The sequence below is a fragment of the Corythoichthys intestinalis genome, chromosome 5 (genome assembly GCF_030265065.1).
Source record: "Corythoichthys intestinalis isolate RoL2023-P3 chromosome 5, ASM3026506v1, whole genome shotgun sequence".
NCBI lineage: Eukaryota > Metazoa > Chordata > Actinopteri > Syngnathiformes > Syngnathidae > Corythoichthys > Corythoichthys intestinalis.
In genome coordinates this window covers 2,615,927-2,642,414 of record NC_080399.1, presented here as the reverse complement: position 1 = coordinate 2,642,414, position 26,488 = coordinate 2,615,927, and the positions used below count along the sequence as shown (strand labels likewise).

The 26,488-nt window shown below is 39.0% G+C and overlaps 1 protein-coding gene across 2 annotated transcripts in view; it reads right to left on the bottom strand.

Annotated features, from left to right (window-relative positions):
• Window positions 1-26,488, bottom strand: part of btbd11b (BTB (POZ) domain containing 11b) — a 147,437-nt gene that overhangs the window by 23,589 nt on the left and 97,360 nt on the right. For both annotated transcript variants that reach the window (XM_057837463.1, XM_057837464.1), the window contains exons 4-9: window positions 12,994-13,146; window positions 7,672-7,837; window positions 3,704-3,793; window positions 1,143-1,244; window positions 742-835; window positions 540-675 (exon numbers count right to left, since the gene is read on the bottom strand). In XM_057837463.1, coding sequence (XP_057693446.1) covers window positions 540-675; window positions 742-835; window positions 1,143-1,244; window positions 3,704-3,793; window positions 7,672-7,837; window positions 12,994-13,146 — 741 coding nt within the window. The remainder of the gene's footprint in view (window positions 1-539; window positions 676-741; window positions 836-1,142; window positions 1,245-3,703; window positions 3,794-7,671; window positions 7,838-12,993; window positions 13,147-26,488) is intronic.

The following is a 26,488-nucleotide window of genomic DNA, read 5'->3' as shown; positions in this document are numbered from 1 at the left end:
GAATTTGGCGCACTTTGTATAATTGGCCTAATTACAACATTCCTTTTGGTTTTGAATAAGGGCGTGGCTGCACAGCTCAGTAGCATCTCCTTTTTTTGCAAAACTCCACAACAGGGTTTTTTTCTTCTAGGTGTATGAAATTCTTTGTCATCCCTAAAAAACAGGCGCCTTTCCAGCATGTTTTGTTTTCATTATATGATTAGAGGGGGACGATCTGCCACCGCCGCGACCTGCGTGCCGTCCCAGTTTACGTTACGTCCGAGTTGCGCCATACTGCGAGGGCCCGTTGAGTCCTGCTTGCAGGGCTAGTTCATCTTTGTTGCTTCATCTGCAAAGCCCTATAAGTCAACCTTGTTGTGATCCAGGGCTATACAAATAAAATTGAATTGAATTGAATTAACTATCATGTAAAAACGTGAAAGCTATCATGTCAAAACAAGAGACTGTACTATTTTTGGGGGAGGGGTGGCAACAATACACTTCTGTGAATTTAAGCCAGAACAAAGTACAATTTAAGTCGAACCATAAAAAGTCATCACCTGTGCCCGTGCGCAGCTGCCAGGCTGTACGAGTTCATGTCTCCCTGCGGCGCCACCGAGATGCCGTTGCGTGAGACGGTTCCCAACATGGGGTCGGCCCCCCGCTCGAGCAGCAGGCTCACCAGCTCAAAGTTACCTACGCGGAAAAAACCCTTCAAGATTCGGAGAAGCGACTCCACCGCGAGCGGAAACGTGCACTTACCCGCGGCCGCCGCCAGCTGCAGCGGCGTCTCGATGTAGTTCTCCATGCCGTCCTGCAGGGAGCCCTCCACGTTGGCTTTGGCGTCCAGAAGCAACTACAAAGTTCAGGCGGGGAGACGAAGAAAAAACAAAAGCTGGGTGACTTTGAGTATCCAGCTAAGACTCACCTAATGAATGTTTGATTGCTAATTTCCACTACAAGCTGCCCCTGGAATTAATTGTCTTCTTCTTTCATTAAGAATGCAAGTAAAGCCAGATGCCACTCACTATCTTTAGCAGACTGTGACTTTATAATTAATGACTCCTTTAGTCCACAAAGTGAAAAGAAGCCAAAACAAAAACAGATGACAGACATGAAAATGACCAACCACGAGCGTGAGTCAAGAGATGAGAGAAGTCTACCTGCACCACAGGTACGTGTCCGTGCGACACGGCGAAAGTCAGGGGCGTGGCCTGCCGCGTTTCGGGAAAGACCGAGTGGTGCTTGTGCACCGAGTTTGGCACCTGGGAAGGGGGCGGGGTGAACACGGGGTCGGGGACGACAGGGAAAGACACATTAAAAGGCACCGCACGGCCTAGCAAGCGTAACAATGACACGCTAATGCTAGCGATTAGCTCGATAGGACGGCAACTTTTAATCAATATGATCCTCATGGATTTTCTCTCATCTCTTCTGGTGGAATCAATGGATGAAGACGTAATTTCCACACTTTGCGTGATGGGATGAAAAGAATTTAGCATGACTAGCTCATCAATTAGAAGCTAAGCGATGCGTTCAATGCACTTAGCGCCACTGCAAATCGACGCCGGATGGCGGATGATAAATGGTACCTGACGTGAAGAGGACGATGAGAGAGACGAGATGAGAGATGGGGTGGATTAATTGAGAATTAATCCATGATCAAATTCATCAAGAAAAGAATTTAGGCATTATTGACTTGTGAATTTGTCAAAATTGTCATTTTTGAGCCTCTTAGCACATAGGCTGGAATAGACGTCCAATTCATTTGAAGTGGGAGGGTCAGGATCATTCGTTCGCTGCCACTTCAAATGGATTGGACGCCTGCTAGCTCATTGAAATTCACAGCAGGAAAAATGTTTAGACCCCACATGATTGGACGTCTAGCATTGTCAATGGCAGTGAAAGAGCTAAGAGCTAATATTTTGCTATATACTTTTAGATTTAAAAAAAATATACTGTATATAAATATAAATAATGAGAATTTTTGTTTATTTTAATGAAAAATTAAAATTGGGGAAAAAAACCCATATATATATATATATATATATATATTTTTTAAATCTATAATTTTTTTTTTTTTAAATATTTCAACATCTTTAATTAAAAAAGGGGGGAGGGGGGAATATTCTCTTTTTATTAAATGTTTAAAAATTCGACCACAAAAAACAATGTCTTTAATATACTGTAATATTTTGTGAATATTTTAATTGAAAAATAAAAACTTAAAATTTGAATTAAAAAAAATACTAATATTATGTTAAAAATAATATTTATCACATTTTCATTTTTAATAGAAAAAAAAAGGGGGATATTTTCTTATTTGAATTTTTAAAAAAATTTAGATTCCCCCCAAAAATATAATAATTTAGGGAAAATAAGTATATATATATATATATATATATATATATATATATATATATATATATATATATATATATATATATATATATATAAGGAATTTTTTATATTTAATTTTTCTATTAAAAAGAAAACCAATTGAAAATAAATAATAATAATAATAAAACACATTAAAGAAAGAAAATAATTTAGGAGAAAAAAAATATATATATATAATAAGAATTTTTGATATTTCATTTTTATTAAAAAGAAAAACAGTTGAAAATAAATAATAATAATAATAACACATTTTTTATAATTACAAATTTAAAAACACTAATCTTTTATATACACTATTGTTTTTAGTATTTGAACAGTTTTGATTAAAAAAGGAAAAAAGTAAATATTCTCATTCTTTTACATTTTTAAAAACTACGACCAAAAAAAATTAAAAATATTATGTTAAAAATAATATTTTATCACATTTTTTCTTTGAATTAAAAAAACAACAACAACAAATATATATAATTTTTGTTAATTTTTCTATTGAAAAGAAAAATAATTGAAAATAAAAATAAATATTTTTTCATGAAAAATACTTTAAAAAATAAGGATTTTTTTTTTACATATATATATTTTAAATGTTTTTTTAATATATCGAAATTTTTAATTAAAAAAGGGAAAAAATGTTCCCTTTCTTTTAAATTTTAAAATACATTTTTAAAAATACGACCACACAAAATATTTATTGTCTTGTAATATTTTTTAAATATTTTAAATTTTCATTTAAAAAGGAAAAAAAACATTTTTAAATGTTTAAATAAAAAAAGTATAAAATATTAAAAATAATGAACACAAATAACATTTGATCACGTTTCCATTTTTAATTTAAAAGGGAGAAAAAACTTAAAATATCTTAATTTAAAAAAAAAAAAAAAAAATTGAATTCTAAAAAAACAAAAACATTGTAAAAAAAAAAAAAGTAATTTATAAAAAATGTTCTCACATTTTTCTTTATTTTTCTTAAACCAGACATATAAACAAAAATAGAAGAAAAAAAATTCAATATTAATTTTTCACCCAATGATTTTCATATTTAAAAAAAAAAAGTTATGAAAAAATATTTAAAGCAATAAAAACATTTATGGTGAACTCTCTGAACTCGGCATCCAGTCATCCTTCTGCTGTGTATTTCAATGATTTAAGACATCCAATTCACTTGAAATGGGAGGGTGGGCACCCTCCCACTTTAAATGGATTGGACGTCCACTCGTGATCATTTCAATTCCCTATGAAAAACCATTGGCGGCAGCCCGTTCCATTGGAAACACACGACCTTGTTGTTTTGCAGTTAACCTCGAAAGACCCCGAGCAACAGACTAACCTCACTGTTAATATTAGCGCCGGCATCCAGCAGCATCTGCACCATGGCTTCGTCTCCACGGATACAAGCGTACATGAGCGGGGTCATTCCCTATGCGAGTACAAGAGCAGCTGCATTACATGGAAAGAAGATAATGCGCTCCAGGTTTTGTTAGCGGAGCATCAGATGGATGACACATGGCTGGCGTTAAAAAATAAATAAAAATTGTATTTGTAGGGTAAGTGATTATGGTTATACAAAAGGAAATTAGTACAGATTTTAGGCAAATTTGTGTATCCATTTTCGACCAACCTGGTCATTTTATGTTGATTTGGGGGGATTTCCGGGTCACTTCCTGTTGATTTTTGGTCACTTCCTTTAATTTGGGGGAATTTTCAGTTCACTTCTTGTTGATTTTCAGTCACTTCCCTTTGATTTTTGTTCATTTTCTTTCATTTTGGGACATTTTCAGGTCACTTCCTGTTGATTTTTGGTCATTTTCTCTAAATTTTGAGTCCTTTCAGGTCACTTCCTGTTATATTGGGTCACTTCGTTTAATTTTGGGGCATTTCCAGGTCACTTCCTGTTGAGTGTCAGTCACTTGCTTTTATTTGTGTGCATTTTCAGCTCACTTCTTGTTGATTTTCAGTCACTTCCCTTTGATTTTTGTTCATTTTCTTTCATTTTGGGGCATTTTCAGGTCACTTCCTGTTGAGTTTTGGTCACTTCCTTTAATTTTGAGTCATTTCAGGTCACTTCCTGTTGATTTTTGGTCATTTTCTCTAAATTTTGAGTCCTTTCAGGTCACTTCCTGTTATATTCGGTCACTTCGTTTAATTTTGGGGCATTTCCAGGTCACTTCCTGTTGAGTGTCAGTCACTTGCTTTTATTTGTGTGCATTTTCAGCTCACTTCTTGTTGATTTTCAGTCACTTCCCTTTGATTTTTGTTCATTTTCTTTCATTTTGGGGCATTTTCAGGTCACTTCCTTTAATTTTGAGTCATTTCAGGTCATTTCCTGTTAATTTTTGGTCGCTTTGTTTAATTTTGAGGGATTTTCAGGTCACTTCTGTTGATTTTGGTCATTTTCTCTCATTTTGAGTCGTTTCAGGTCACTTCCTGTTGATTTTCAGTCACTTCCCCTTGATTTTTGTTCATTTTCTTTAATTTTGGGGCATTTTCAGGTCACTTCCTGTTTATTTTTGGTCATTTTCTCTCATTTTGATTCCTTTCAGGTCACTGCCTGTTAATTTTCGGTCATTTTCTCTAAATTTTGAGTCCTTTCAGGTCACTTCCTGTTATATTCGGGCACTTCGTTTAATTTTGGGGCATTTTCAGGTCACTTCCTGTTGAGTGTCAATGGCTTGGTTTTATTTTGGTTCATTTTCAGGTCATTCATGTTGATTTTCACTCACTTCCTGTTGAATTTTGGTCACTTCCTTTAATTTTGGGGCATTTTCAAGTCACTTCCTGTTGATTTTTGGTCACTTCCTGTTGATTTTAGGGAATTTCCGGGTCACTTCCTGTTGATTTCAAGTCTGTTCCAGTTGATTTCAGGTGACTTTCTGTTGATTTTTGGTTACTTTTGGTACGTTTTGTTACATTCCTGGTCGCTTCCTGTACATTTAAAATTATTTCATGTTGACTTTTTGGGTATTTTTGGGTTACTACCAGTTCATTGGTGACTTACTGTTTATTTTGGGGGCATTTCCAGGTCACTTCCTGTTGATTTCAGATCACTTTCTATTGATTTTGGGACACTTCATGCTGATTTTTGGTATTTCTGGGTCACTACAAGTTCATTGGTCACTTCCTGATGAATTTTGGGCATTTACAGGTCACTTCCTGTTGATTACAAGTCAGTTCCAGTTGATTTCAGGTCACTTCTGGTACGTTTTGTGACATTCCTGGTCACTTCCTGTACATTTAAAATTATTTCATGTTGACTTTTTGGGTATTTTTGGGTCACTACAAGTTCATTGGTCACTTCCTGATGATTTTTGGGCATTTACAGGTCACTTGCACTTCATTTCAGGTCACTTTGTGATGGATTTTGGGTCACATTGTACAACATTTAATGTTGATTTTAGGGTATTTCTGAGTCACTACCAGTTCATTAATAACTTCCTGTTGATTTTGGGGCATTGGCAGGTCATTTTCCTGTTAATTTCAAGTGACGTACTGTTGATTTTGGGTCACTTTCATGTCGCTTTTTTGGTATTTCTGGGTCACTTCCAGTTCATGGGTCACTTCCTGTTCATTTTGTGGCATTTTCAGGTCACTTCCTGTTCATTTTGGGTCACTATCTGTTGATTTTTGGTCACTTCAGAGTACATTTTGTTGTATTCGTGGTCAGATCCTGTATATTTCGGATCATTTCCTTTTGATTTTGTTGCATTTCGGGTCACTTTCTGTTGATTTTAGGTCATTTTAATGATGATTTAGGGGTATTTCCAGGTCACTTCCAGTTCATTGGTCACGTCCTGCTGATTTGGGGGCATTTGCAGGTTTACTTCCTGTTGATTTCAGGTCACTTTTTGTTGATTTTTGGTCACTTCTGGTGCAATTTACTACATTCCTGGTCACTTCCACTACATTTTGGATTACTTCCTGTTCATTTTGGGCCATTTATGGGTAACTTGCTGTTAATTTCAGGTCACTTTCTGTTGCTTTTGGGTCATTTTCATGATGATTTCTGGGTCACTTCCAGTTCATTGGTCACTTCCTGTTGATTTTGGGGCATTTGCAGGTCACTTCCTGTTGATTTGGGTTCACTATCTGTTGATTTTTGGTCACTTCAGAGTACATTTTGTTGTATTCTTGGTCACATCCTGTCCATTTTGGATCATTTCCTTTTGATTTTGTTGCATTTCAGGTCACTTTCTGTTGATTTTAGGTCATTTTAATGATGATTTAGGGGTATTTCCAGGTCACTTCCAGTTCATTGGTCGTGTCCTGCTGATTTTGGGGCATTTGCAGGTTACTTCCTGTTGATTTCAGGTCACTTTTTGTTGATTTTTGGTCACTTTTGGTACGATTTACTACATTCCTGGTCACTTCCACTACATTTTGGATTACTTCCTGTTGATTTTGGGCCGTTTATGGGTCACTTGCTGGTAATTTCAGGTCACTTTCTGTTGATTTTGGGTCACTTTCATGATGATTTTGAGTTATTTCTGGGTCACTTCCAGTTCATGGGTCACCTCCTGTTGATTTTGGGGCATTTGCAGGTCACTTCCTGTTGATTTTGGGTCACTTTTTGTTGATTTTAGGTCACTTCTGGTACGTTTTGTTACATTCCTGGTCACTTCCTGTACATTTAAAATTATTTCAAGCTGACTTTTTGGCTATTTTTTGGGTCACTACCTGTTAATTGGTACCTTCCTGTTTATTTTGAGGCATTTCCAGGTCACTTTTTTGGTATTTCTGGGTCACTTCCAGTTCATTGGTCAATTCTTGATGATTTAGGGGTATTTCCCGGTCACTTCCAGTTCATTGGTCTCGTCCTGCTGATTTTGGGGCATTTGCAGGTTACTTCCTGTTGATTTCAGGTCACTTTTTGTTGATTTTTGGTCACTTCTGGTGCGATTTACTACATTCCTGGTCCCTTCCACTACATTTTGGATTACTTCCTGTTGATTTTGGGGCATTTACAGGTCACTTCCTGTTGATTTTGGGTCACTATCTGTTGATTTTTGGTCACTTCAGAGTACATTTTGTTGTAATCTTGGTCACATCTTGTACATTTTGGATCATTTCCTGTTGATTTTGGGGCATTTCAGGTCACTTCCTGTTGATTTCAGGTCACTTTATGTAATTTTGCGTCACTTGCGGTATATTTTGCTGCATCCCTGGTCACTTTCTGTACATTCTGGATCATCTCTGCGAATGTTCAGTCCCTGCTACCCTCCCAGTTCAAATGGATCAGTGCTAAAGTAATTGAATGCCTCTTTCTGCGCACGTTCCGCTAGCGTTTGAACGCGAGCTAACCTGCTCGCTCATGCTGTTGATCCCATCCGGACCCAGCAGGTTGACCGCCTGCTTGACCAGGTCGGTGCGCCCGCAGCTGAGCATATGGAAGCCCAAATTCTGCAGGAACTTGGCTTCGGTGGAGGCGGCGTCAAGCTTCCTCGATGCGCTAAAGCAATCGTCCGCCCTGAGAAAGAAAAATGCAAATATTTTAACACAATGCCTTGCCGACACGTGGACTTAGTCTTGAAAGGTGGAAAAGTGCTACATAAGTATAAAACCATTTACCATTCACCAGGTAAAAAGTCCGGCCGAAATATCGGGCCGATATATCGGGCAGATATATGGACTTTTTTTTTTTAGTTGGCTTTCGGCTGATATATATCTGATATGTTCACTGTTTGGGTGATTCATATAAAGGTTGACCGATATTTCACATTTGCTTGGCCGATATATCGGGCCGATACTGAATACTGAGACTGAAATTCTGCTTTTTATGTCAGTGTATAATTGTATTTAACACTGTTTTGTTTTGGTGTATTGCCGTCTATACACGTTACGTAAAGTTACATCATATTACGATTTTAATCTTGAATTACGACGACTTTCTTGTAATATGGTGAAATTAATCTTTCAATGTTACGTTTATGCTCTGATAATATTACAATTTTATCGGATCGGGCATATATCGCCGTCAATTGCACTGAAACAACAATTGAAACTGAATGAGATTAATCTATCGGATCATTTTGTGATTAATCGATGATTTTGATTTAGATAGATTTTGATAATCCGTTGGCTAATTTCACATTTAATCTAATTTTGCAATTAATCTAGGATCTCCCACATTGCCAATGGGCGTCCATCACAGTCAATGGCGCTGAAACATAATTATTGGCGGTGGATGAGTTCACGATAGATTCATTTTGAGAATAATCTAATTTGAAATTAATCTATGATTTTTTTTACATTGCCAGTCCAACCAGATTGGGTGTCTATTGATGTCATTTTAACTCAAACATGATTATCTACAGTAAATGGGTTCATGATAGATTAAACTGTCAGATCATTATGAGATTAATCTAATTTCGCAATTAATCTACAATTGTTTACGTTGACAGTCCAACCAGATTGGGCATAAATTGACGTCATTGCGACTCAAACATGATGATCGAGAGTAAATAGGTTTATAATAGATTAATCTATCGAATCATTTTGAGAGTGATCTAATTTAGCAATTTATCTATTTTTTTACATTGCCAGTCCAGCTAGATTGGCCGTCTATTGACATCGTTGCAACTCAAACATGATGATCGAGAGTAAATGGGTTCATGATAGATTAATCTATCGAATAATTTCAGATTAATCTAATTTCGCAATTAATCTATGATTTTTTTTACATTGCCAGTCAAAATAGACTGGGTGTCTACTGGCGTCATTGCAACTCAATCATGATGACTGAGAGTAAATGGGTTTATGATGGAATAATCTGTTGAATCATTTTTCGAATAATAAGATTAATCTGTTAGCTAATTACACGATTGGCCTGATTTTGCAATTAATCTATGAATTCTAATGTTTCCAGCTCGAACTGATTGGGCGTCTATCGACATCCTTGCCACTCAAACATGATGATCAGCAGTGAATGGGTTCATGTTATATAATTTTTACATCGTCAGTCCAACCGGATAGGGCGTCTATTGACGTCATTGCAACTCAAACATGATGATCGGGAGTAAATGAGTTCATGATAAAACAATATGTCAATAATATTGAGATTAATCTAATTTTGCAATTAAACTATGATTTCTTATGTTGCTGGTCCAAAAAGATTGGGCTTCTATCGCCGTCAATGGCACTGAAACAATCATTGGAAATTAAATGAGATTAATCTATCGAATAATTTTGTGATTAATCGACGACTTTGATAGATTAATCTGTTGGCTGGTTTCATAATTAATCTAATTTTGCAATTAATCTATGAAATCCAACGTCGCCAGTGGGCGTCTATCACCGTCAATGGCACTGAAGCATAATTATGAATGAAATCCTTGCCACTCAAACATGATGATCTGTAGTGAATGGGTTCATGTTGGATTAAATGGTTGAATCATTTTGAGATGAATCTAATTTCTCAATCTATTATTTTTTTTACATTGCCAGTCCAACCAGTTTGGGCTTCTATTTTTTTTTTTTTTTTTTTTTTTTTTTTTTTTTTTTTAAACCTGTCCTGTTCAGCTGTTTGACACAGAGAATGGAAGTCTAAGTGCCCAGATTCTGAACAGTTTTAATGTTTCACATTGAGAGTCTGACATACTCCCATTGTGATCATTCAAAATACCTTTTTATTATGACAAAGCAGCGAACAGGAAGGGATTATGGGGGGACAGAAGAAAAGAAATACAAGAGAAGAAGGAAAAGAAACACATACACAAACAACAACTAGATATACATTGAACATCTAAACTAGTTACTAATATGCTGGTGCTATCGTCAGCGAGATGTATTTCCGGTTTACACCATGTGGGGGCCTATTGGCCAGTGAAAGAGGAGAATGGGGGTGGGGGTGTCTATAAGCTAAGTGATTGAAAGGGGTAGAGTGTACACAAATCAGTTCTGTGATCTAGAACCCAGTAATCGTGTGAATCTCTTACGAGTAAGCCCGTTGGCGACCAACCCTACGCCGCCGCATCGCCAATCCCGGCACCGGGACCCCCGACCCGAGAATGCCCTACCACATCCAGCAGCACGCAGGCCCCACCGGGCGCGCGACAGCCACGCAGACGGGCGGAGAAGCCGCGCGGGCGCCAACCCAGGGCCACAGCCCCCACCCAGCCAGCCCGGGGAGGGAGGGAGGGCGGGCGCGGGGGCGGGGGGCCATGCGCAGCCCATCCCTCCTCCCGCAGCCCAGCAAAGGAGCCATCGTCCCCCCCCCGGGACCCAGGGTGATCCCCCGGGCCACCCGCGCACCCATCAACCGGCCTTCAGGGATGGCAGGAGGGGACGCACCACCAACCCCACGCCTACACCCACCCCCGCCCGCCCACCCGGGCCACGAGCCACAGCCCCCCAACCGGCACGGCACGCCACGGGACCCCCAGCGGCCCACCAAGCCCCAGGCAAGGCAGGGTCCCCCGCCGGTGCAGGCGACACCCCGCTGATACACCGGCGCCCAGTCAGCGACCCGCGACGGAGCGCAGGGCGGATGCCCAGCCAGAGAAGAGAGGGGAAGGCGGAGGCAGGAGAACGCCCAGGAACTGCCACGGGGCGATGCAAGATCGGGGACCCGACCCCCCAACCTACTCCCGCGGCCGGCAGCCGAGGCAGAGGGGAGGCCACACCCCAGGAGCCACGCCATATAAAAAAGTGTGGGACCCACCTACCACCCTATTACTGTGGCTGCCAGGTTCCCGACTGGCAGCCATCACCCAGCTGTTTGGGCTTCTATTGACGTCATTGCAACTCAAACATGACGATTGGCAGTAAATGGGTCCATAATAGATTAATCTATAGAATCATTTTGAGATTAATCTAATTGTGCAATTAATGTACAATTTTTTACGTTGCCTGTCCAACCAGATTGGGCGTCCATTGCCATCACTGCAACTCAAACATGATGATTGGCAGTAAATGTGTCCATAATAGATTAATCTAACTGTGCAATTAATCTGTGCTGATTTTTTACGTTGCCAGTCAAAACAGACTGGGCGTTTATTGATGTCATTGCAACTCAAACATGACAATTGGCAGTAAACGGGTTCATAATAGATTGATCTATCGTTTTGAGATTAATTTAATTTGGCAATTAATCTATGATTTTTTTACGTTTCCAGTCCAACCAGACTGGGAGTCTATTGACATCATTGCAACTCAGACATAATGATCAAAAGTAAATGAATCCATGATAGATTAATCTGTCCAATCATTTTGAGATTAATCTAATTTCGCAATTAATGTACGATTTTTTTACATTGCCAGTCCAGCAAGTCTGGACATCTATTGACGTCATTTTAACTCAAACATGATGATCGAGAGTAAATGGGTTCATGATAGATTAATCTGTCGAATCATTTTGAGAATAATTTAATTTCGCAATTAGTCTACTATGTTTTTATTTAGCCAGTCCAACCATATTGGGCGTCTATTGACGTCATTGCCACACAAACATGACGATTGGCAGTAAATGGGTTCATGATCGATTAATCTATCGAACCATTTTGAGATTAATCTAATTTTGCAATTAATCTATGATTTTTTATTTTCCCAGTCCAACCAGGTTGACTGTCTATTTATTTTAACTCAAAGACGATGATCGACAGTAAATGGGTTCATGATAGATTTATCTGTCGACTCATTTTGAGATTATAGATTAATTGGAAAATTAAGATTATTTTTTTGCGTTGCCAGTCCAGCCAGATTGGGCGTCTATTGACGTCATTGCAACTCAAACAAGACGATCGGCAGTAAATGGGTTCCTTATGGATTAATATGTCGAATCATTTTGAGATGAATCTAATTTCACAATTAATCTATGATTTTTTTACGTAGCCAGGGTATCTATTTACGTAATTGCAACTCAAACATGACGATTGGCAGTGAATGGGTTCATGATAGATTAATCTATCGAATCATTTCGAGAATAATCTAATTTTGCAATTAATCTATGTTTTTATTTAGCCAGTCCAACCATATTGGGTGTCGATTGACGTCATTGCCACACAAACATGACGATTGGCAGTAAATGGGTTCATGATAGATTAATCTATCGAACCATTTTGAGATTAATCTAATTTTGCAATTAATCTATGATTTTTTTATTTTGCCAGTCCAACCAGCTTAACTGTCTATTTATTTTAACTCGATGGTGATCGACAGTAAATGGGTTCATGATAGATTAATCTGTCGACTCATTTTGAGATTATAGATTAATTGGAAAATTAAGATTAATTTTTTACTTTGCCAGTCCAGCCAGATTGGGCTTCCACTGACGTCATTGCAACTCAAACAAGATGATTGGCAGTAAATGGGCTCTTTATGGATTAATATGTCGAATCATTTTGAGATTAATCTAATTTCGCAATTAATCTATGATTTTTTTACGTTGCCAGTCTAACAGGACTGGGTATCTATTTACGTCATTGCAACTCAAACATGACGATCGGCAGTGAATAGGTTCTATCGAATCATTTTGCTATGAACTGATGAATTTGATTGCATTTGAGCCAATGAGTACCGATATAGCTGATAGCTAATTCACCGCTAGAATACAAAAGACACAAGATACGAAACTCGACTTAATGCCATTTTCTTTCATCGGCGAACCTCTCGAATTTTTGAACTTACCGGATCTGGCGGGGCTCGCAGTCCACTCCGGGTAGCAGCAGTCTGGCGGCCTGGCGAACATCGTCGCTGTCCACCGAGAAGCTTCGTCTGTGCTCCGTGTGGACGACGGACACGCGCAACCACTCCATCAGAGGCGGCAGTACCATGAACGGCCTGCGGGGGGAGACGGAGACACGTCAGGTGGCTGACAATTTGCATTTTGTTATCTGGGAGAGATGGTGTTTGAGTAAAGGGTGACCCCTGCGAAAAAAAAAAAATCTCATGATATGGAGTTGTGCTGATGTGAGAAAATGGTTTTATAGAGTATAGCTTGTGCTGACAGAAAGTATGTTTTATCCACTCGCCGGATGAAAAGAGCTTTCATCAGTTGTTCATGATTTGGCACTTTTCAGCAAAGTCAAAGCAGGAGGAAAAATTGGATTTACTTAACTTGGGAGTCATCTATTTGGACATTTTCTGTTCCGATTCAACTCGTTCACAGCCGTAGATGGCGTTAGAGGTCCAATCCTTTTGAAGAGGGAGGGGTTTTCTGGGTCACTTCTTGTTCATTGGTCACTTCCTGTTCTTTTTGGGTCACTTCTGGTACATTTTGCTACATTCCTGGTCACTTCCTGTACATTTAGGATCATTTCATGTTGATTTTTAGGTATTCCTGTGTTAATTACTGTTCATTGGTCACTTCCTGTTGATTTCGGGGCAGTTCCTGGTCACTTCCAGTTGATTTCAGGTCACTTCCTGTTCATTTTGGGCCACTTCTTGTACATTTTGCTGCATTCCTGATCACTTCCTGAACATTTTGGATCATTTCATGTTGATTTTTTCAGGTATTTCTGGGTTACTTCCTGTTGATTTTGGGGCATTTTCAGGTCACTTCCTGTTGATTTCAAGTCACTTTCTGTTGATTTCGGGGCAGTTCCAGGTCACTTCCTGTTGATTTCAAGTCACTTCTTGTACATTTTGCTGCATTCCTGATCACTTCCTGTACATTTTGGATCATTTCATGTTGATTTTTTCAGGTACTTCTGGGTTACTTCCTGTTAATTGGTCACTTCCTGTTGATTTTGGGGCAATTTCAGGTCACTTCCTGTTGATTTCAAGTCACTTTCTGTTGATTTCGGGGCAGTTCCAGGTCACTTCCTGTTGATTTCAAGTGACTTCCAGTTGATTTCGGGTCACTTCCTGTTCATTTTGGGCCACTTCTTGTACATTTTGCTGCATTCCTGATCACTTCCTGTACATTTTGGATCATTTCATGTTGATTTTTTTCAGGTATTTCTGGGTTACTTCCTGTTAATTGGTCACTTCCTGTTGATTTCGGGGCATTTCCAGGTAACTTCCTTTTGATTTGCGGTCACTTTTTGTTGATTTGGGTCACTTCTGGTACGTTTTGCTACATTCCTGTCCTGTCTTGTGGATCATTTCATGTTGATTTATGGGAATTTCTAGGCCACTACCAGTTAATTGGTCACTTTCTGTTTATTTTGGGGCTTTTTCAGGTCACTTCCTGTTGATTTCAAGTCATTTTCTGTTGATTTTGGGTCACTTCTGGTACATTTTGCCGCATTCCTGGTCACTTCCTGTACATTTTGAATCATTTCATGTTGATTTTTCCAGGTGTTTCTGGGTCACCTCCAGTTCATTGGTCACTTCCTGTTGATTTTGGACCATTTCCAGGGGTCACTTCCTGTTGATTTTGGGGCATTTTCAGGTCACTTCCTGTTGATTTCGGGGCATTTCCAGGTCACTTCCTGTTGATTTTGCGTCACTTATGGTACATTTTGCCGCATTCCTGGTCATTTCCTGTGCATTTTGAATAATTTCATGTTGATTTTTCCCAGGTATTTCTGGGTTACTTCCTGTTCATAGGTCACTTCCTGTTGGTTTAGGGGCATTTCCAGGTAACTTCCTTTTGATTTAAGGTCACATTTTGTTGACTTGTGTCAATTCTGTTACATTTTGCCCCACTCCTGCCCTGTCTTGTGGATCATTTCATGTTGATTTTGGGGAATTTCTAGGCCACTACCAGTTAATTGGTCACTTCCTGTTGATTTTGGGGCGTTTTCAGGTCACTTTCTGTTGATTTCAAGTCACTTTCTGGTGATTTTGGGTCACTTCTGGTACATTTTGCCGCATACCTGGTCACTTCCTGTACATTTTGAATCATTTCGTGTTCATTTTTCCAGGTATTTCTGGGTCACTTCCAGTTCATTGGTCACTTCCTGTTGATTTTGGACCATTTCCAGGTCACTTCCTGTTGATTTTGGGGCATTTTCAGGTCACTTCCTGTTGATTTCAAGTCACTTTCTGTTGATTTTGGGTCACTTCTGGTACATTTTGCCGCATTCCTGGTCACTTCCTGTACATTTTGGATCATTTTGTGTTGATTTTTCCAGGTATTTCTGGGTGACTTCCAGTTCATTGGTCACTTCCTGTTGATTTTGGACCATTTCCAGGTCACTTTCTGTTGATTTTGGGTCACTTCTGCTACATTTTGCCGCATTCCTGGTCACTTCCTGTACAATTTGGACAATTTTATGTTGATTTTTCTGGTATTTCTGGGTTACCTGCTGTTAATCGGTCATCTCCTGTTGATTTTGGAGCATTTCCAAGTAACTTCCTGTTGACTTCAAGTCACTTTCTGCTTATTTTTGGTCACATACTGTGGATTTTGGGTCACCTGTGGTATGTTTTGCTATATTTCTGATCACTTCCTGTACATTTAGGATAATTTCATGTTGATTTTGGGGTATTTATGGGTCACTACCAGTTCATTGGTCACTTCCTGTTGATTTTGGGGCATTTTCAGGTCACTTCCTGTTAATTTTGGGTCACTTCTGGTATGTTTTGCTACATTCCTGGTCACTTCCTGTACATTTTGGATCATTTCATGTTGATTTTTAGGTATTTCTGGGTCACTTCCAGTTCATTTGTTACGTCCTGTTGATTTCAGGTCACTTTCAATTGATTTTGAGTCACTTCTAGCAAATTTGTCTACATCCCTAGATCATTGCATGTTGATTTTAGGGCATTTCTGGTTCACTACTAGTTCACTGATCATTCCTTGTTAATTTTGGGGCATTTCCAGGTCATTTCCTGTTGATTTTGGGTCACTTCTGGCACTTTTTGCTACATTCCTGGTTATTTCTTGTACATTTTGGATCATTTCATGTTGAATTTTTGGTATTTCTGGGTTATTTCGAGTTCATTGGTCACTTCCTGATGATTTAAAAAAAAACAAAAAACACTTGTTTATATGCTGTAATTCCTTTTTTATTTTTTGGACAGCATTGTTTGTTTTTAATGGATTGGACGTTTATCGCCATCAATGGCAGTGAAACATGATTATCACGATAGATTAATCTATCGAATCATTTTGTGATTAATCATTAGATTGTGTTTGATCAATGGCAGTTTAATGAGAGATAACACATGATCAATAGCTATTCACGCTACAATACTAAAGATACAACTACTGGTGCACGATAATTATTGGTCCGATAATAGGAATTATGACGTCATCCCGATAAATCCAATAACATTTATAATAGGATCTATAATATGTACTGTTGTGGACTAGTATGGGAAATCAGTTGACCATTTGCGGGGCATTGCTCCCACCTGCTGGTCAGAATAATTCACTGCATCTATTTTTTGTTCAGTAGTTTGGTTCAATCACTTACATATTGCGGTGTCTAGCGGTAGCATTGACAGTCGTGAATGCCTTCTGTTACGTTTCCGCCTCGGAAATATATGTAAGTATTTTATGTTTACTATAACATATGGATGTGCAATATATGTTTACTTCTGTGGTGAAGGGTCATATGTAAAGAACTTCAGTTGTGTTATAGAATCCAGCCAATGCTTTAGTAGCTCAAGCTAGTGTGCTATGCTATACATATAATAGTTGTGTATATAAGTGTATTGTGGAGTTTGTTGTATATTGAGTATTGAATATGTGTATTTTTCTGTTGTACTTTCACAATATTAAGACCAATGTATTCCTATAAAAGGAGGAAAAGACCAAGCCTTGTGGTTTATGGAAGTCCATTCATTCTTAGCTGGCTGTCGGGCAGTGCAGAAGTGAAACGCACTGTTTTGTTCATGTCATTATTAGGGATCGGAATCAAAATCCGATACCAATTCCGAACCGGTTCCTAGTGTTTCGAGGCCTCGACATCACAATGAAAAAGCCTTAACGATCCCTTTAACGAGTCCTAAAGACGCATATTGCGTCGTGACTGTCTCGTTGTCCAGACGCATCAAACTAGCATGGCGCCAAGAACCGCCCGCTCCAAAGTTTGGCTACACTTCACCAGGAAAGAGGGTGAAAATGAAAATTTACGATGGTTTAGCACGAGCATTGCAGCCGTAATCATAACGATGACAGCACGTAGGTTCAAACGCTCGAAAGTGTGTCTTCACTTCACGAGGAAAAATGACAACAAAACAACTTGCAGTCATTCCAAGGTGGAGATAACTGCATCGGGAGGGAATAGACTGCACTGTCCTCACCGAGACAGCTATACACTAGTTAAACTCCGAAATGACGATACAGAAGACGTTGGTATAATTTGCTGACTTTATTCAACCATCACTTGAAGAGTGAAACTAACAATAGAAATGAAACAAATCAATTTCGTCCCCAATAACATACAGGTTTGGGTCAACGTAAATTAGCGATGATTAGCTGCTAATTCAGTAATAACAAAACGGTAAGCATGCGTTCGCTAGCATTAGCACATCGTTCATACCACGACACAACTGGATTTAAGAGTCCGATCGCGAGTGGATACACACAACAACAACACAAAAGATGATACATACAGGCGTTGCCTCTGTAGATATTTTACAAGCACTGACAAAGAACGTTGGCTCGTAGCAGTGTTTCCCTCTCTCACTAACTCGCTTGGATGCGCGCTCTTCTTCACGTGAGCGCGTTCTTCTTGAAGCGCAAGGGCGCCCCCACTTGAGCGTGAAAGCACCATAGAAACTAAAAGGCATGCATTTCAATATACTGGTAAATAATACACTTTAACAGTGGTCCCCAAACTACGGCCCGCGGGCCGGATACGGCCCACCCCGACATTTTGTCCGGCCCCCTGAACAATACCAGAGAGCATTTTGAATTTTTTTTTTTTTTCTCAATAGTGTTATGTATTTTCTGGCCTTTTTGTGAAAATAACTCAGAGAGGGTTATTTGGTTATAATCTATTTGATTAATAGTGTTATTATTAATTATTATTATTATATTATATTATTATTTTCATGTTATTTACTTTTGTTCTGTGAAGTATCCAGAATGGGTTATTTGATTGTGGCTTTCTGAAAAAGAATTTTTTACATTTAGGCGCTCCTGCAATCGTCACACTTTTTCTGTTACAAACTGACCCCGGCCCCTCATCAGAGAAGGGAAAAGTTATTTGGCCCTCACTGGAAAAAGTTGGGGGACGCCTGCAAGTTTAACACATATTGCCAATGGCAGACCAAAGACCTATATGCCAATATATACCAATATTTTTTATTTCTATTAGAAAAATGTTTTAGTAAAATGTTACACATTCTTGTGCATTTGCCACTTATTGCCACAGTTAGCAATGAGGCTTTGGGCCTCTTTTGACCTCGTTGTGAGTTTGCACGGTTGTGACTTCTGATTAAACAAACTCGATGCCAATCAAAATGTTTGTTCTTCTTTTCACCCAAATAAGAATCGATAAGAGAATCGATAAAGAATCGAATCGTTAAGCAATATCGATAATGGAATCGGAATCGTAAAAATCCTATTAATTCCCAGCCCTAGTCATTATGAAAAATCTATGTTGAATCCACCACTATTTTTTTTATTTTTTTTATTTTTTTAACCCCCAGGTGTTCAAAAACTCAGGTTATACATTTAAAAAAATGATATATTCATTATCGGTTATCGATATCGGTATCGGCTTTGAGGAGCAGGAAGTTATCGGTATCGGTTTCAAAAAATGGATATCGTGCACCCCTAGATACAACATAAAAATCATATTAATCACAACTTTTCTGTCCCTCCAAATTCTTTTTAATTATACGCCCGGAAAATACTCTAATCCTAATCACAGCAACATGCAGTATTGTAGTCATACGCTTGCATCACAGAAATCCTCCAACAGAAGCCAAACAAACAGATGGAGTGCATCTTCATCACATGCCAGCATACTGTGTTGTAAGGTGTACTTGTTAGCAGTCCTGCTGAGACAGATGCAGGAAATGACAACCATATGTTTGAACCCGACCCCAGTGTTTACACAGTGAAGCCTGAGGAGTGGCTTCCTATTCAAATACCAGTGCAAAGGACACCTGATTTGACTTTGTGGATTAAAAGTGAAAATAAAATCGTTTGACTGAAACTTGATTTTTAAGGGTGGGAAGCTCTGGGTCCTTCACGATACGATAAGATGATCCAAAATGTACAGGAAGTGACCAGGAATGCAGCAAAAAGTACCAGAAGTGACCCAAAATCAACAGAAAGTGACTAGAAATGTCATGGTGGGATGTGTCATTTCCTGTTTTATTTTGAAGGCTTCACCCTCCTTGTGTCTGTGTACTTGCCCTTCCTCACGTCACCAATTATTTCCACCTCTTCCCCATTACCTCTTGTGTATATATTGTCTGCGTCTCCCTTGTCTTATGCCAAAGCGTTTTCCAACCCATGTCACTCACGTCAATCTTGTTTCTTAATTTTCACAGTCGTCTGGGTTTTTTTCCTCCATTTGAAGCGCTTTATGTTGGATTTTTTTACTCCCGTTACCACATGCAAGCGGAAGAATCTCAGTTTTTGCCTGAACTCCGTAGCTAAGTCCGCCTCATCATCTCGGCCTGACAATGAAGTGATCAGAAATGCAGGGAAAAAAATCAACGGGAAGTGACCAATGAACTGAAAAAGACCCATAAATACCCCAAAATCATGAGGAAATAATCAATGAACAAGTAGAGACCCAGAAATACTCCAAAATCAACATGAAATGATGTAAAATATACAGGAAGTGACCAGAAATGTAGCAAAATATAACTGACGTGCATGGCCAGGCAAAAAATGCCATATGCAAAAAACAAAAACTCCCATATACATAAAGCCATTTTTCCATAATACAAAAAGCTGTCATACGCCAAAAGCCATTTTGCCATATACTAAAAAAACTGTTATATGCCAGAAACAATGCCATATGCCAAAAAACTACCATATGCCAAAAGCCATTTTGCTATGTAGAAAAAAAATGCCAAAAGCCATTTTTCCATATACCAAAAAACTGCCACATGCCAAAAGCCACTTTGCTATATGCAAAAACAATGACATATGCTGAAAAAGTTCCACACGCCTAGAGCAGTTTGGCCGTATGCCAAACGAAATTTTCCATTTAACCAAAAAACTGCCATATGCCAAAAGACATTTTGCTATGTACCAAAAAAAAAAACTGTCATATGCCAAAAACAATACCATATGCCAAAAGACATTTTCCATATGCCAAAAAACGGCCATATGCCAAGAGACATTTTGTCATATACCAAAAAAGAACGCCATATGCCAAAAACAACACCATATGCCAAAAGCCATTTTCCCATATACAAAAAAAAAAATGCCAAAAGCCATTTTGCCATGTGGGAAAAAAATGCCAAAAGCAATTTTTCCATATTCCAAAAGCTGGCATATGCCAAAAGCCATTTTGCTATCTGCAAAAACAATGCCATAAGCCGAAAAAATGCCACACGCCTAAAGTGGTTTGGCAATATGCCCAAAAAATGCCATATGACAAAAGACATTTTCCATATATAAAAAAAACGCCATATGCCAAAAGCCATTTTGCCATATACAAAAAAACTGCTACATGCCAAAAACAATGCCAAAAGCCATTTTTTTCATATCTCAAAAAAACTGCCAAATGCCAAAAGCCATTTTGTCTTGGCTATACCAAAAAACTGCCATATGCCAAAAACAATGCCATGTGCTTAATCCATTTTCCCATATCCCCCCAAAAAACTGCCATATGGCAAAAAACAATGCCATATGTTAAAAGCCATTTTTCCATATCCCAAAAAACTGCCATATGCCAAAAGACATTTTGCCATATACAAAAAAATACTGCCATGTGCCAACAACTGCCATATGCCAAGTCATTTTTCCATATCTCCAAAAACTGCCATATGCTGAAAGCCATTTTTTCATATCACAAAAAAACTGTCATGTGCCAAAAGCCATTTTTGTCATATTCCAAAAAACTGCCATATGCCAAAAAACATTTTGCTATATACCCCCCAAAAAACTGCCATTGCCAAAAACAATGCCATTTGCCAAAAAACTACCATATGCCAAAACCTTTGCCATATACCAAAAAATGCTATATGTAAAAAAAAAAAAAAAACTGCCATAAGCCAAAAGTCATTTTTTTATATACCAAAAACTGCCACATGCCAAAAGCCATTTTGCTATATGCAAAACACTGCCATATGGTGAAAAAAATGCCACACGCCTATAGCAGTTTGGTAATATGCCCCCCCCCCCAAAATGCCAAAAATGCCATAAGACAAAAGACATTTTCCATATCCCCAAAAACTGCCATATGCCAGAAACAATGCCATATGCCCAAAAACTACTACGGTATATGCCAAAAGCCATTTGCCATGTACAAAAAAAATGCCAAAAGCTATTTTGCTATATGCAAAAACAATGTCATATGCTGAAAAAATGCCATACGCATAAAGCAGTTTGGCCATAAGCCAAAAGAAATCTTGCCATGTACAAAAAAAACTACCATATGCCAAAAACAATGCCATATGCCAAAAACCATTTTTCCATATCCCAAAAAACTGCCATATGCCAAAAGACATTTTGCCATATACCAAAAAACTGCCACATGCCAAAAGCCATTTTCCCCATATACAAAAAAACAACAACCTGCCATATGCCAAAAGCCATTTTGCTATATGCAAAAACAATGCCATATGCAGAAAAAAAAATGCCACACGCTTATAGCAGTTTGGCAATATTCCCAAAAAATGCCATAAGACAAAAGACATTTTCCATATCCCCAAAAACTGCCATATGCCAGAAACAATGCCATATGCTCTAAAATGACCGTATGCCAAAAGCCATTTACCATGTACAAAAAAATGCCAAAAGCCATTTTGCTATATGCAAAAACAATGTCATATGCTGAAAAAATGCAATTTGCATAAAGCAGTTTGGCCAATACCACTTTTTGTTCTTTTGGTTCCTTTTTTGTAAACAGTGACAGTCACATTTTAAAAACGAGATATCAATTCTTGCCGGGAGCATATCCATAATCTTTTGGGATACAAAGTATCTCAATATATTTCTATTTTGATATATTATGGCACTCATACGGTACAGTATCGGCATTGGCGGATACCACACTGCCAGTTATTTGAATCTGTATCGAGAGCAAAAACAAAAACTGCATCGGTGAAACACTACCGAGTATACACTTGACAGTATGCATAGCTTACTGTATGCTGCAAATGATGTGTTTTTACCGCAGTCCTACGACTGAATAGATGTATGCATGATGTTCCATCTGACCTTCGCTGATGTACCGACGACATGTTTTGCATGCAAATATCCACACTGGCAAGAAAATAAACTGTCACTAAACATTTGATAAACATTAAAAAGCAAGTCCCTCCAGCTAAGATGAATGACATTCATTTGTTATTCTAAACAGGGAAATTATCTTTGGAAAGCACATGTTTAATGTGGCCTGAACAAGAAGAGCAGAATATCAGATGTACTATGGGTACATCACAAAACCAGCACACACACACACAAAAAAACCTACATAATTTCTAGCTCATTAGCTGCCACTGAAAGCGCTAGATGTCCAATCCATTTTGAGTGGGAGAGAATTACAAGTGCATTACAAGTACGTGTACTTGCACTTCAGGTACATATACTTGCACTACAAGTACATATACTTGCACTGCAAGTATGTGTACTTGCACTGTAAGTATGTGTACTTGTGTGTACTTGCACTATATGTACGTGTCCTGCGTGTACTTGCACTACAAGTACGTGTACTGCGTGTACTTGCACTACAAGTACGTGTACTTGTGTGTACTTGCACTACAAGTACGTGTACTTGTGTGTACTTGCACTACAAGTAGGTGTACTTGCACTACAAGTAGGTGTACTTGCACTACAAGTAGGTGTACTTGCACTACAAGTATGTGTACTTGTGTGTACTTACACTGTAAGTACGTGTACTTGCACTACAGGTACATACATTGCACTACAAGTAAATATACTTCCACTACAAGTACACGTACTTGTGTGTACTTGCACTACAAGTACGTGTACTTGCACTACAAGTACATGTACTTGTGTGTACTTACACTGTAAGTACGTGTACTTGCACTACAGGTACATACATTGGACTACAAGTAAATATACTTTAACTATAAGTATGTGTACTTGTGTGTACGTGCACTACAAGTACATGTCCTTACATGTATGTCCATTACAAGTACGTGTACTTGCACTACAGGTACATATACTTGCACAACAGGTACATATACTTGCACTGCAAGTACGTGTACTTGTACTGTAAGTACGTGTACTTGTGTGTACTTGCACTACAAGTATGTGTACTTGCACTGTAAGTACGTGTACTTGCACTACAGGTACATACATTGCACTACAAGTAAATATACTTCCACTACAAGTACACGTACTTGTGTGTACTTGCACTTCAAGTACGTGTACTTGCACTACAAGTACATGTACTTGTGTGTACTTACACTGTAAGTACGTGTACTTGCACTACAGGTACATACATTGGACTACAAGTAAATATACTTCAACTATGTATGTGTACTTGTGTGTACGTGCACTACAAGTACATGTCCTTACATGTATGTCCATTACAAGTACGTGTACTTGCACTACAGGTACATATACTTGCACAACAGGTACATATACTTGCACTGCAAGTACGTGTACTTGCATTACAAGTATGTGTACTTGTACTGTAAGTACGTGTACTTGTGTGTACTTGCACTACAAGTATGTGTACTTGCACTGTAAGTATGTGTACTTGCTTGTACTTGCACTACAAGTAAGTGTACTTGCCTGTACTTACACTAGAAGTAAATGTACTTGCACTGTAAGAACGTACACTTGGATATACTTGCTCTGCAAGTACATGGACTTGCACTACAAGTACCTGAACTTGCTCCACACGTGCGTGTACTTGCAGTACAAGTACTTACGTGTACCTGTTGTATAAGTACATGTACTTGTGCGTACTTGCACTACAACAGTGGTCTCAAACCGGTCCTCAAAGGGCCGCAGGGGGTACTGGATTTCATTCCAACCAAACGAGACAAATACCTTTTCACCAATCTGGTTTCTTACAAGTGTAATCAGTTGATTGCAATCAGGTGCTGCTTATGTTAGTAGAAACCTCATTGGTTGAACTGTTTGTGCTGGATCTGTTGGAACAAAAACCAGGACCCACTGCGGCCCTTTGTGGAGTCGGTTTGAGACCGCTGCACTACAAGTATGTGAACTTGCACTACAACAGGGGTATCCAACTCCGGTCCTGGAGAGCCCCTATCCAGCTGGTTTTCCATGTCTCCCTCCTCCAGCACACCTGACTCAAATAATCAAAGAATCGTTATCAGGCTCCTGCAGAGTTTGCTGATGAGCTGATCATTTGATTCAGGTGTGTTAATTATAGGAGGGAGACATGGAAAACAAGCTGGATTGGGACTCTGCAGGACCGGAGTTGGATACCCCTGCACTACAAGTATGCATACCTGTGGTATAAGTGCATGTACTTGTACTACAAGTACATACTAATGTATGCACTCCGTGAATTTTTTTTCTTACAAAAAAAAAAAAGACATAGTTGGCGTACACGCATAACTGAATCGGACAACCACGCGACGCACATTTGCTGATAGCGATAGCGCCCGTGGCGTAGGCTTGCTCACACTCAGCTGTCATCCTTGCATCAGACCAGCCGACACGTTTCCAGTACACTTCTGGAACAACAAATCACTTAAGCTACTATCTACTCCAAATACCAAAAACGGACAACGATACATTTGACCTTCCGGCGTTAACGAGAAGCGTCCCGCGCCCCCTTCGACCTCGACTCTGTGAATATTTGTACACGGACTTGCTGAGAAAGCAGCAATCAAGGGTAAAAACAGGAAAACATTGCCAGCGCCTTACATCATTCTGACACACTGAGATGGCGCGACTGCGGCATCAATCAATAGCGACTGCATCTGCTGCAATGACTGCGTCTTGCGACTCTTTAGGTCAATTTGGAACGCAATCAAGTCTGCATTTTGCCTTTGACGGTGATGGACGTCCAAACGTGTGGCTCTTTTTATCTGCCTGCTGTGAATTGAAATGATTTGATTACTAGTAGATGTCCAATCGTTTGATGTAGGAGGTTGGCAGTGAATGAACAACAGCAAAATTATCTCTGTGACCTTTGACCTTATGACCCCAAAGGGTAATCACCTCTTCTGTTTCATTTTACAAACAAATACTGCAAGTTTGAGAGGGCGGTAATCCCCGTCTTTGGTCTAGAGTTATGGCAAAAAAAATTTGACCTCTGTGACCTTTGACCTTATGACCCCACAGGGTAATCACCTCTTCCGTTTCATATTACAAACAAATCCGGCAAGTTTGAGAAGGCGGTAATCCCTGTCTTTGGTCTAGAGGTATGGCGAAATTTCTTTTTTGACCTCTGTGACCTTTGACCTTATGACCCCAAAGGGTAATCACCTCTTCCGTTTCATATTACAAACAAATCCGGCAAGTTTGAGAAGGCGGTAATACCTGTCTTTGGTCTAGAGTTATGGCGAAATTTCTTTTTTTACCTCTGTGACCTTTGACCTTATGACCCCAAAGGGTAATCACCTCTTCCGTTTCATATTACAAACAAATACTGCAAGCTTGAGAGGGCGGTAATCCCTGTCTTTGGTCTAGAGTTACGACGAAATTTGTTTTTTGACCTCTGTGACCTTGGACCTTATGACCCCAAAGGGTGATCACCTCTTCCGCTTCGTATTACAAATGAATCCTGCAAGCTTGGGAAGACAGTAATCCCCCGTCTTTGGTCTTCAGTTATGGCGAAATTTCTTTTTTGACCTTTGACCTCATCACGCCTCATTGTCATCCTCTCATTCGTTTCACATTGATTTTGGGAGATGCCAAGGTCACATCCATGTTTTGGGGGAATTACAGGTCACTTCCTGTTGATTTTAGGGCATTTACAGGTGACTTCCTGTTGGTTTTGGGGCATTTCAAGGTCAAATCCATGTTTTGGGGTAATTATAGGTCACTTCCTATTCATTTTCAGGCATTCACAGGTCACTTCCTATTTATTAAGGGGCATTTCGGGGTCACTTCTTGTCAATTTTGAGGCATTTAGAGGTCACTTCCTGTTGATTTAGGGGCATGTCAAGGTCACATCCATGTTTTGGGGGTATTGTA